The 13,476-nt window shown below is 35.3% G+C and overlaps 1 protein-coding gene across 2 annotated transcripts in view; it reads left to right on the top strand.

The window, feature by feature from the left end:
* Positions 1-13,476, top strand: part of LOC123669642 (leucine-rich repeat-containing G-protein coupled receptor 5-like) — a 271,862-nt gene that overhangs the window by 202,902 nt on the left and 55,484 nt on the right. For both annotated transcript variants that reach the window (XM_045603238.1, XM_045603239.1), the window contains one exon: positions 9,874-9,927. In XM_045603238.1, the coding sequence (XP_045459194.1) occupies positions 9,874-9,927 (54 nt within the window). The remainder of the gene's footprint in view (positions 1-9,873; positions 9,928-13,476) is intronic.

Below are 13,476 nucleotides of genomic sequence, written 5' to 3'. Positions count from 1 at the left end.
ACGTCTGTATGGTGAACAAGATGTGTATCGAGCTAATTCTTCTTTTAAGATAATTCATAAGCTCAGAACTTCTTCATAAGTTACAGTGTATATATTAACTGTATGTATCGTATATTCATAAGCAGTGTGTATATCTATGTATCGTATACTTGTTTACTTTTAAGTTTGTTGTGCTTATATCATATTGAAAGGACCCGTATTTAAAAGTTAGAGAGTGAACTTTTAATATCATCTTTTCGTATAATTCACTTGTACCTTACCTAATCGGTTTAGTTTTCTCATTAGAAATGCTTATGTTAAGCCTGTGGGCGTTAAACTTTTTTTTTCTAAAAATATTGTTACTATTACGAGTATATAAAACAATATTATGCATAACGTACAATATTACTATACAAGCCACAGTAACTGGTAATTCACTCGTTGTAGAAAGCTGTGTATAGACAATACATATGATTGTATATTTCCTGAATCCCGACAATTTTTTTGTGCCACTAGGAGCTAATAAGTTCGAGACACGAATTTATTTCATCTTCACCATATATATGCCGTTCGTAATCTTATAAAAACAAAGATTCTACTTTTATATAGCAGTAGTCAATCGTGTTCCGGTCCGGGGATTGTTAGCGGTCATTAATAATGTTGTCGTTAATAGCGACCCGGCGCATGCACCGCCACGGTACGTTAACATGCAATTTCATTCGATGCGCCTCGTCCGGACGATTAATGAATGTGACGGAGACGGTGGGTAAGAAATCATTTATAAGTATTGTGTGGAGGAATTAATCAACGACAGATACAATACACGTGTATTGTATGGGATGTGTAAAGCTGTACATGTATGCATGTGTTGAGATGCTCGAGAACATCAAGATAATTAACAGGGCATGGATCTATCTACGTTGTTACGTTCTTGCATACTTGATCTTTACTATGCTACAATATATATATATTCATTTCATGTTCATGCTAGCATGTAAAAATATATATCTCTATATTTCTTTCGACTTGACGCCGCGTTGGCGCAACGGTTACAGCCATGGATTGTACCTATTGCACTGGCGGTTGCGGGTTCGATCCCCGCACATGACAAACATATGTATTAGCCCTACAGGTGTTTGCCGTAGTCTGGGTGTTTGTGGAGTCCTTGTGGGTCTCCCCACCGTGCCTCGGAGAGCACGTTAAGCTGTCGGTCCCGGTTGTTATCATGTACACCTGATAGCGATCGTTACTCATAGTGGGGAATATATCTGCCAACGCGAATTAGAGCAGCGTGGTGGATTAAGCTCTGATCCTTCTCCTACATGGGGAAAGAGGCCTAACCCCAGTAGTGGGATATTACAGGCTGAGGCGATTTCTTTCGACGTGTAAGTACCCTCAAAATGCTTACTTTCTCTCATACACCAAATTATTTTTCGAAAATATCAGCGTTGGTAACTCGATTTGAACACGCTCTCGTTGTGTTGTTCTCCAAAACTATTTCATCTTAGTTTCTTTCTTACAAAATTCGATTAACTCTAAGCTAAGCTGTTTCGTATGCTTAATAACTAACATTGTTTAATTTAAATAATTGTGTTTGCTGCGTGAAAAACATTAACAAACGCACTAGTCGTCACTACGATTTTCGAGAGTTCTTTTCGATTTCTCTGGGATACCATCACCAGAGCCTGGTTTCCTTATCATGGTATCACCGTTGGAACATCTCCTTTCCAACAAAAAAAGACTTATGAAAATCGGTTCATAAACGACGAAGTTATCCCCAAACATACATTAAAATATATATATACGGTCGAATTGAGTAACCTCCTCATTTTTAAAGTCGGTTAAAAATAGAATTGACTGAAAATATCAGTTATATTGATTTAAGTATGGCTGTAGCTTTGTAACATGTTCAAGTAAACATTTTACATGTCGTTAAATTTCGATGAGCCTCTAATATTCAGTGGTACACGAGCGTGTCAAGTCGTTTGGAAACAGACATTAGTCTTACTTAGACTCTAGATGTAAGTACATACCTATATATTTATTTGAATTTTGATTACAATAATTTTGTAACGTTTTCAACTCTGTTGAGGTGAAATAAGTAAGTTAACGATCTAAATAATGACTATTTACTATGAGCTTATTAGTTTGATATTAGTTTAATAAAAAACTTAGACTAAACATTTTTATTTATCTACTAGCTGGCCAGACAGACTTCGTTCTGTCAAAAGTTTACAGTAAAAATTAATTTTGTTTTTTTTTTTTTTATTATTACTACAACCTTCCGTTTACCTTAAGGAACATGCAAAAAATAAATTAGCCAAATTGATCGAGCCATTCTCGAGTTATGCGCTTAACAACATTCATTTTTATTTATATAGACTAGTAAGAGACAACTATAGATATTTGCTAAAATAATAGTAAAAAGTAACTATTCAATTAATTTTTTATGAGTTTCGACAATTTCAAAACAAAATTCAGAAAATACTGAAATTGAAATTAACATTTTTATCGTACTACGTATGCAAGATAAACTGCCTTACAGTAAACAAAGAATCACCATAACACAGTACACGGACGCACGGGAGGCAATTTCGCTCAACAGTCTGATGCCGAAATTATCCGCAATCAATCGGACAGAGGAATGAGCGAAGTTATTTCTACTGTCGGCAATTTATCACGCGAATCATTTGTTTCTTGGCTATTGTTTGTTTCGGTTACTTACGAACACTTGAAATGTATGGAATAGATATTTCGTAGCTAAAATAATTAATCTTTCAGACTCAGGACATTTAGTACTTTAGCTTAAGCGGTTTTAGAGCCAATGGTTAGGAAACTACGGATTAGGGGTAGTGAAAATGAAAAATCCTTGTTAAAAATTGTAATAGTGAATATCATTTTAGTGTGATATTTTTGTAACTTCGCAAAACTTGATTTAATGATTGTGGCTACCTACCACATCGAACTATTATTACTTAAGGATTAATAGTAATCCAATGAGGCTACTACAATATAACTTACCTGATACCATTACCTTTTAACCATTTAACCTTACCGATACCTTTACCGTTCATAACCCCAAACTGGTGACCCCGACGTGATCACACCCTGATTCTTCCATACACCTCCCCCAAACTGGTGACCCCACATGATACTTCGTACCTCTAAATGATTATTAGAATAGTCTTCTACTATTTATATGAAGACGCTTTGGCGCAACGGTTAAAGTACTGAGCTCTGACCCCTCTCTTACATGAGGACAGAGGCCTATTCCCAGCAGTGGGATATTACTGGCTGAAGCGAGCAAAGCGAGAATACCCTTCTTATTTATCTAGACATTATCTGTACGACTGGGTAAACTGGCTGTTATTGTCACCTACGACCGCTTGCTACACCAGCAGTATCACACGCGCGTTGCCTACGCTAATCGCGTCGACAAAACAGCGCATTCCCAGGAGATGCACTTCCCTTACAGGAATACAATACTACTGGAGATTAATAGTGTTTTAGCTGTAACCTTAATAAGGCTAAATCACTTATTAAGTCGGACTTCTCTAGCCTTTGACTCAGATATCTTCTGCTGTGTAATATATCCTTAGACAATAAAGTTACAAGTATTTTATTGACAACAAGAAAATAAAAGTAACATATAATTATATTAAAAACTTATCTCTGAAATATGAGCTTAAAATCGATTGTAAGCACGTTTATAATAAGTTAGTGTAATATATCAAAACAGTTTCTAAATTCTAAACAACCAGCAAAAGCTAGTCTAATGTTATTTCACAAAGTTGGCAGCCTCCCAAAACCATGATACAAATATTATTTACACCTTGACACGTTAATGCGACATAAAATAAATCACGAATATTAAAAATATGTACTAATATGTATAAGTAAACAAAATTCGGTGTAGCAGTTTCATTATTCAAGTTAATATCGCGTTTTATATAAATAAGTTTGTTTATTAATACATAAATATTTATTTTTCTTATCTCTACTTCTATTTTGACAAGCATCAACGCAACTTTAGTTGTATTTCTATATACACTCGCGTGCAACTGAATCGACTCAAGCCGTATATTGGTATATAAGTTTGATTTTTCGGAAAATGGCTTATCGGATTTTTGTAAAACTTTTTTTATTCGAAAGACATATATTTTTTTTTTCATAAATATAGCCATTTTCAAATAAACAATGAAAAACTTTTTAAATAAATACGGTCAAACATGAGCGTTCCAGAAATTACTCGTTGCGGTATCCATGAGTTGCGAGACTAAATCATGTATAAAAGCTCACGTGACCCATATTTTTTATCAATCACTCGTCAGACGTTGACAGGTATACATCTCCTTAAGCTCCCAGTATTTAAATCGCGATCCAATGGACACTACCTCAGAAGCAACGGTCCAAGTTGTTGGTTTGTTGCAAGCGGGCCATCATCACAGGCAAGTCGCTCGTAAACTTAACATGAGCCAATCAGCTGTTTCACGAGTATACAGAAGGTTTCAAGAGACTAGTGGCTTCGTTCGGAGACCATAAACCAATAGACACCGGAGCACATCTGAGACGGACGACCGCTTCATTGTCTTAACTTCGTTGAGAAATCGGTATCTCACGGGCGTTGATGTGCAACAGGAGCTCAGAAGGGTTCGAGAAGTGGCTGTCAGTCAGTGGCTAATTAGAAGACGGCTGAAGAAATCCAATTTAACTCCTAAACGGCCAGCCAGAGGCCCGAAACTGACCGCAGGTCACCGTTAAGCCCGACTTTAATTTGCTCGTGAACACCTCAATTGGACTATTGAGCAATGGAGCTCCAACCTGTTCATTGACGATAGCAGAATGTGTCTCCATGGCAACGACAGACGAGACCGAGTATACAGGCGTCCAGGGAAATGGTTCTCGCAATGATGTTTCGTTGAAACAGTATCATATGGCGGTGGTTCAGTTATGATGTGGGCTGGAATATCATATGAAGGGATGACCGAGCTTGTTTTCGTGCCTGGTGGTGGTCGGAGTGGTGGTCTAACAGCTCAAAAGTACGTGGAAAACATTCTCCTCGATCATGTTGTACCTTATGCAGGGTACATAGGAGAAGATTTTCTATTGATGCATGATAATGCTCGGTGCCATACAGCAAGTGTTACTCGCCAGTTTCTTCAAGAGGTGCATATTGAGACGATGATGTGGCCAGCCCTCAGTCCTGATCTGAATTGCATTGAGCATTTATGGGATGAGCTGAAACGGAGGGTGCGAGCTAGAGATACGGCTCCATCAAGCATCGTTGAGCTCAAAACTACGCTAGAGGAAGAATGGAATACGATACCTCAAGATTTTATCAAAAAAGTGATAAAATCAATGAAAAATCGCATGTAAGCCATTATAAAAGCTAGGGGAGGCAATAAAAAGTATAGAAAATTTTAATTTTCTTTACTTATATCAAAAATAATTTTTTTATTCATTATGTTGTTGTTTTCATTTTTCTTCATTTTTTATGCATTTCTGTCAAATTAAATTTTATCAATAAATACTCAACCGATTTTTCTCATTAGAATAGCATTTTTTAAGAGAAAAGATTAGGCTTTCAAACAAAAAAAAAACAAGAAAATCGGATAAGCCATTTTCCTAAAAATCGATCTTTTATACCAATATACGGCTTGAGTCGATTCAGTTGCACGCGAGTGTATTTTCCTTGCACAATAAATTCGGTCTGATTAATAAAAACGCTGTACCTCCTTAATCAGTAAAAGAACTTATAATCAAGAATAATAATAATAATATATATAACGAGAAAATATTTTAGAAAACATACCTATAATCGAAATCCGAATAAGTATCAATGATGAAAAGACATTTCTTTTATCCATTTAAAGTCGATATTTATATAAAGTCAGCGGTATGTACAAGTTTATTTATCGCTGAACGACACGCTACGATACTACATTATATTACTTGATACATAATTAATCCCTCAAACGAAACACCAGCCCGACTGGTCAGAATCGAAACGATCGTGTAATCCAATTCGTATGAATTAAAATTTAACGTTTAATAAAATTGACTGAATTATCGAATTATATTCGGCAAACAGACAGACATTTCATTAAGCAAATACAATACAGAATTACTACATATATTGACAGTTTTAATCCGACTCGCCGTAATCGAATTTAATTGTGAATAATTTTAAATTTTCATAGTTATACAGTAGATACAAGCGAGTGAATTATTTAATACAAACTCGCTAACGATTGTTTAATTACATTCGTAGTCAATAGATTGTGTTTTCGCGTTCATTAATTATATTATTAATTGTATTAAATTTAAATGTATGTATAGCCGGCTGATATGAATAGTATTGGTTTGTTTACCCACTGTTTCGTGCTAAATTAGATTTGATTTAACAATCGGTAACGTCTCGAGCCGAACTGTAATGAAATTCATTTGATGAAAAGCTTGTATAACTTTTTGTATGCATTATAATACTGTTAATGATTTAAATAAACAAAAAAAAATCTAAATCGACTACACGTGTCAAATTTGATAAAATGCTAAAATTAAAATGTTATATTTACTCAAAAAATAAACAAGTCTAGATAAATCACCATATACATATGTATATTTTTGTATTCAAAATAAGTTTCTTAGTGTAGGTATTTGTTAAATTTAAACAAAATAATCATATAAATATAACATATGTTTTGCATTCAGCCTGTATCATCCCACTGCTGGGCAAAGACCTCTTTCTCACATAGATGGAGTATTGAAGGCTTACTTTGGTGAATACCACGCTGCTCTACTGCGGGTCGGATTAAGATAATCGCTTAACATGCTCTCCGAGGCACCGTGGGACGACCCACAAGCACAGACATCCAAATCGGAGAAAAATACCTACAAATATCCATCCTGAGCGGGATTCGAACCCGCAAACCATCGGTTTTTTAAACGACTACTCGCACCACTACACTATGGCGGTTATTAGCATATGTTAATGTAATTATGTTTATAATCTGTATATAAATTAAAAAATCCCAGGTTATTCTTATAACTTTAATTTCCCAACATTGAATAAAATTCTTCTATACTATTAAATATAAGTTATTCATTTCAAATTATTAAAAAACTGTCAATAAGATAATTATAAATATAATAATTTTAATTTTATCAAAATAATTTTCTTGTATTCATTATACATTTCAAGATAAATCTCCAGTTAAACTGTGACGTAATCAAATTCAAAGATAACAGTGGAACATCTCTTAATGAATATATGAATTAAAATTATATAAAGGAGCGCAGGTCACCCGATATCTAAGATTTATAGAAGCGGCGTATCGTAGTTGATATCGTTAATTAAAACTATCGCCCGAGAGACGATTTATAAACACCTGACACGATATATGTGATTACATTTGACTTTCATATCGAACCGTAAAATTGAATTGGACATTTCCATAGTCAGGTTAACGTCGCTTCGTTTTAATCGAATACATTAACACAGAACTGATTCACTTTAAAATAAAATGTTTCGACAACGAAAAATTCTCTGAGAAATACTCACACCCAGAATTAAGTGGTTCGGTATTCGAAAGGAGGCTTAAAGGGAAGTGCTTAGAGCTCTCAATGTGCGACGGTTAGAAAAAATAGTATTTCATGCGATACAAGGGCTGGTTCTTTTTGCTCACGAACGGCGCTCTAACGACTTCCTCGCAAACGCGCATCGAAACAACGAGCCCGAAACACGCGCGAATAACCCAACGTCGCCGGGTCGCTTACTCGCACCCTCCCTTTGTCACAGGAGATACGAACACAACGGGGGCGATTGTTCCAATACAATCGGAAATATTGCCGTTCGTGTGAAAGATGAATATTTTTCCAGTCGATAGTCTCTATGTTAGCTCAGGCAGTTTTAACGCCATGAAGCCGAAGTCGTTCAAAAATTTCGTAAACGTTTCATATAAAATGTACGAAAATATTAAATTTTGATCGAATTTTAACAGTAACACCTTTTCGTCCAGTCTGTCCACAGGATAGTTTTCCGTGAAAAATTATGGACTGAATAGGGACGGCTAAGCGTAGCTTTTAGCCCAGTTTCGGAACGAACGAAGTCACGGCACGACCTAACGATTTCCTCAGACCGCCGCTCAATTTGCCGGAACGCATCTGCCAGCTAAATAGCTTGGCTTGTGTTACTGGCTCCGAATGAACTCTTAATAAACGGTCCGATGAAATAAGATAACTATTTTGTTCGGTTATTTAAAAAGAAAAAAAAAAAACAATTCCGAAAGCATTTAGTTTGATCAAAGGGTACTAATTGTCCAGAGTGGGTTCTCTACTAAAAGTGGTTTTATTGCGCGCGGGCAGAATGGAAAGGCAAGCAATTTGGCGGTCTGACCGCAAGAGCGCATGTTTATTAGAGACATGGACCTCGCCTCGGCCCCCGATTTGCATAACGGTCTCCGTCGTAATTAGAAACCATCTCGGACGTCCCTCCTTTGTCCCGTCAAGTCTGCCGGGTGACGGCAAACGCCTTGTATTTATCCGCTCAAGGATAAGCTGTATAATCCGCATTAGGACAAAACTTAGCGCATTTCCGTTTAGCTAACTGCAATACTAAGTATAATGGTATTATATTGCACATATTCCTTCGCTTGCCACGGCTGTAAGTATTCCAACTTTAAGTAATATTTGTTGACAACGAAACTTCCTCAACAATCTCGTCTTTCATGTTTATTCATTCGTGCATCGGCTGCTATTCGTTCGTTTGGTCTAATTTACCTCTGCGCCAAAATATTAAGTCGTTCCAAATAAAAATATATTCTTTTAAACTTATTTTATTTTAAACAAATATACGCTTCAATTGTAAAATAATTTTATTACAACAATTTAATAATCCGCCATTTGTAGTTGCGGTTTTTAATCAAACATAATATTTCGATCTATCTGAACATCTGCAAACATGCGAGACTCATATTGAAAATGTTTCTGTAAACAGAAAACCTCAAAGTCAATGTGTGATATACTGGTTTTGAAATACGTAATTTGCAAATGTAATTTTAGCATTCGAATAGAGTTGTGTTGCAATTCTATTAATCCAATCTTAACCAGAAACAATGCTGACACACGTAGCACGACAGGGTTACGGAACTGGAGCGGTGATCTACGTTATTAATATATCAAGTACAGAGCAAGTCACAACAGCTATCTCATTAGGAGAGCGTGTTTACGAGGCGGCTGTTACGCTGTTACGCCGCGCCGCGGATAATAGCACTAAACCGATACCCTTATTTACTGCAAATTGCGTTTCTCCTCATCTTCTAGATGCGGTATCGCCAAACATATCTGTTTACCAACTTGATGGCTTTAATTTAGCTGATCGATTCCTTTAAAAATGATACTACATCCACGCTACACATTTGTGTTTTCACTCGTATCATTATTCTTTGACACATTTTGTTTTGATAAATGTATAAGTTTGTAAACTATTATTATATTACGTAACTGGTTGCTAATTAGACATTTATTTAAGTTTCGATACATTAAATGCACAAAAGACGTAGGTTGCAATCAGCGCTGCAGTACTTGTGTGCACAACGAGCGTGCCAATTTGTAACTCTACAAACATATAACTATTTAACTTCTGTCGTATTTAGTTTAATTAAGAAGCGTCACACAAAATTGAAAGCAGATGAAAATTATATGCATTAAAGATGTTTTATAAATTTTATTTCCAAAATAATATTTAAGTTATTAAACGTAGCATAAAAGCACTATTTTCTTTTTAATACAGTAGCGAAGTACAAGATGCGACTGGGCTATTACAGCTGTTTTTCAAGAATTTTTCATTACACTAGGAACAGGCAATTACTGATATTATTTCTCTTTTGTTTTCAGGATACAATAAGGAATTCGAGGACTCAGCGCAGCACCGGCTTTAGAATATCCACGGTGAGTAAAAACACTTCAATCTGAGCCCATTTTAATGGGAACAAGATAACTAACTCTACACTAATTAGGAATAGTGGTAAAACGCTAAACTAAAAATAATTAATCTAACTCAACTTGATTATGTTTTATCGTATTTAATCCATCTTTGTAAAACAATTGTGAGATCTGGAGAGATTAAAACTGAAATAAATCCTATCCGAATTTCTCTGGTTATATAAATATCAACACTCTAATCCCGCTTTGAAAATCCATTCAAACGAAACACATCGATAGCGCTTAAAAACTTTATTGAAACTTGTTGTTGGTCTGTTTACATACACGTTAATAACCGTACCGTGACATTCTGAATCTGTATCTATAGTCTGTATTGCTTTTGGACTAAAAAAAAAGCCCCGCACTATCACGCCCTCTATTGGAGTCGATTGCTCGAAGCGGTCACTCGTAACTCTTTTTATCACTCTTTGTTCTAATTGCACCTCTATGTGGGTCTGCTCTCTCTCTAACGAACATTACAAATGGCTCCCAATTTTTTTTTTTGTTTTTCGAATTTCGAACTTTTCACAATCATAATGTTCGTGTTTTAGTTTAAATTCGTCCGACACGTATATGCTAATATAATATAATATATTAAATAAGTAATAATACTTCATAGAGCATAGCAATCCAAAAATAATATAATACTACAAAACCTACTTACATTTCTAGACACGTGCTAACAAGGGCCTGTGTAAATAAATCCCTTTATAATCGACTTACCGTACAAATATTCTCGAGGTAGCATAACGTAATAGAGTAAGATCCCTGACCCCCCCAGACCTGACTTATTTTCTGATGGACAAAATATATACAATAGAGTGGTACTAGCGTGTACAGTGAACGTAGATATGTCCGCTGACTTAGCTTGACGACCAATTTTCAGACATTGGCTGCTAAAAGTTAATAAACATGGTAATAACTTTAGGTATTTTGTCATTGCTGATTCCTGTGTGTGTTGTAAGGAATATTGTAAAAATATGAAATTGATACTGCCAAACACGTTCTGCCGGCAGTATTTATTACTAGACAATAATTCGATTATATTTTAAAATGCTTACAAAATATTTATCAATTTCTTTGAGTAAATTTTTTACTTTGTTGTGCTAAAGTCATTAAACTAATATAAAACTTATACAAGTAACTTGCTTTACAAAGTTATCGATATACAAACAAACGCATAAGAAAATATTTTGGCACAAAATGTAACAAATATAAATTTTATTATACGAGTATACAGTCTGATACTTATTTTTTTACACTTTACACACTAATACTACTATTGTATATATTTTGTCTATCAGAAAAAAGCTTAGGTATGGAGGGCATCGGATCTTGGACTATAAAGACACCATCACGTCAGTAACATTTTCGTATAGTGTAACCAATTACTAGCAACTACGAGAAAACTAATTGGACCGAAGTTACGTTCCGGGAGAAATAGTAAACGTTCGGACGCAAAAATAAAAATTAACGGCAGCCGTCAGGGGCAGACGGAATATTGAAGTCGTCGAGAAGCAACTCATTACTCATAATTAGCCCGCGTAAACTTAATTCGCCCGAGGTGATGTAGCAGCACCGGCTTGCGATTCAGTTTAATTACAGCAATGAATTATTGGAGACGGCGTATAGTTCTCGAGCGGCTTGGAGAACCGAACGACGCTGTACAGGGAAATTTAGTTTCGTGTAATAAGGTCCGATATTTTATGCATGGCCGACGAGATAATAAACGACCGCACTGAGTTCTTTAATGGCCAATACGAAGTTGGCAGCCAATTTACTTTTTCATTAGCCACAGCAGTTTTTGGACCAGGTTGCACGTATAAGACGCTTCATCTGGCAAACGTTACTGTTATTTTAAATTCATAAGTAAAATAGTAAATGAAAAACGGTTATAAATAAAAACAATTTTAACATACCTTTAATTATACGTATTAACGCTTTGTATCTATAACATTTATTAACACATAATCTCGTAACTAATTACTTGACTAAACGAGCGAACTAAATTCAACAACTAGTTCGCTGTTCCAAGTGTGAATTATGTCACACCTCATTACACAAAGTCAGTCAAAACAAACATTCATCATGACGCGATAAATTAGAGGCACGAACCCGAACACGCCCGCGGAACTTCGATCGGAGTTGATCAGCCCGGGACATAACGAACCGTTAATAGGTACGTAATGTGACAGCTAATTTCCTGCAAGAAACGCCCCACCTTCAAGATTTTTATTGTCCCTATCAAGAGTCTCGTCACGATCCTCTCCCCGGTCCTTCTTCAAGGAGGCACTCATCAAGCCGAAAACTTGCGAATTAAAACGTGCTCAGATTCTTAGAGCAAAAATTTTGAATCAAAAAGATCGTTGCTAGTTTTACCAAATTTTAAAAAGAAGTCGAATAATATTTTCGAATGTTATTCTTTTTTTGTACTTGATATTAGTAACATTTCAAAGCTAAACAATTATTAAAGAGTATATTTTGAATGGGTGTAGTAATTATAACTTAAAAGATTTAAAATGGAACATTTATAATGTCCGTTAATGATAGCTGAAATTCAATCATTAATGACACGATGGTAAGTGTTCGTTAGTGAATACACCCGCTATCGGGCTAACAAACCCACGAAGTGATTTCGAATCCTCTTCGGCGTTCACCAAACAGTTCTGAGCACTAGTTAAGTTCACTCCGCATCTCTCCTCTAAACAGAAGCTATCTGAACTAATTGGCTTCGGACCGACGATACCGCAGTTGCGCTCCACGAGATTAGAGGCATGGTCAAGAACACTGCAAGATTCAAAGATCGCTTAATCTATTCAAACCTTACTCGAAATTAATAAACTATTATTAAATACTAGGCTATACCAGTGCGAATTTGAATAATTCGCACTAAATAAGTATAATAATTATCACTTAACAAAATTACTAAAAAAGTATTTATCGTGAGTTAAGTTGAAATTGAAGAAAAAATTTACTTTTGAAACAACTAACTAAAGTCATATATACAATTTTAATAATTAATAAATTTACAAAAACAAAAGCTCTCTTAAATTTTTTAGTTGTTGATGCCGACAGAGCAAGCAATTATCTATAAAATGATATAAATTTATGTAGAGTAATTGTAAGGTTTTTTCTAAAAAGAGAGGCAAACATCTTAAACTTAGCGTATATATAATGATATTTAAATTGAAATTCGTAATAAAATATGCTAGTATATTAAAAGTAGCATAATAAATATTGTATCTACGAGATCAAAGCTTAATGGTGGTGAATTTTTTTCATGTTTCAGTCAAACAAATTGTTTCGCGCCGTTCATAAGCTGGCTGTTCGTTAATCTGACATTCGTAAAAGTAAATTTGAAGTCGACCATCAATAACCATTTCGACGTTTAAACCACCATTTTTCATTTGATACGCAATTGCCAAAAGTCGAATTCGTCAGAATCGCAGTCAAAGGTCGCATTTGTAAGAAAAAAATAACAGCATACCGAGGTTTTAAAACCGGCCGGAATCGCGC

This window comes from Melitaea cinxia, chromosome 3 (assembly GCF_905220565.1).
Source record: "Melitaea cinxia chromosome 3, ilMelCinx1.1, whole genome shotgun sequence".
Classification (NCBI taxonomy): Eukaryota; Metazoa; Arthropoda; class Insecta; order Lepidoptera; family Nymphalidae; genus Melitaea; species Melitaea cinxia.
This window is presented reverse-complemented; position numbering and strand designations above follow the sequence as displayed.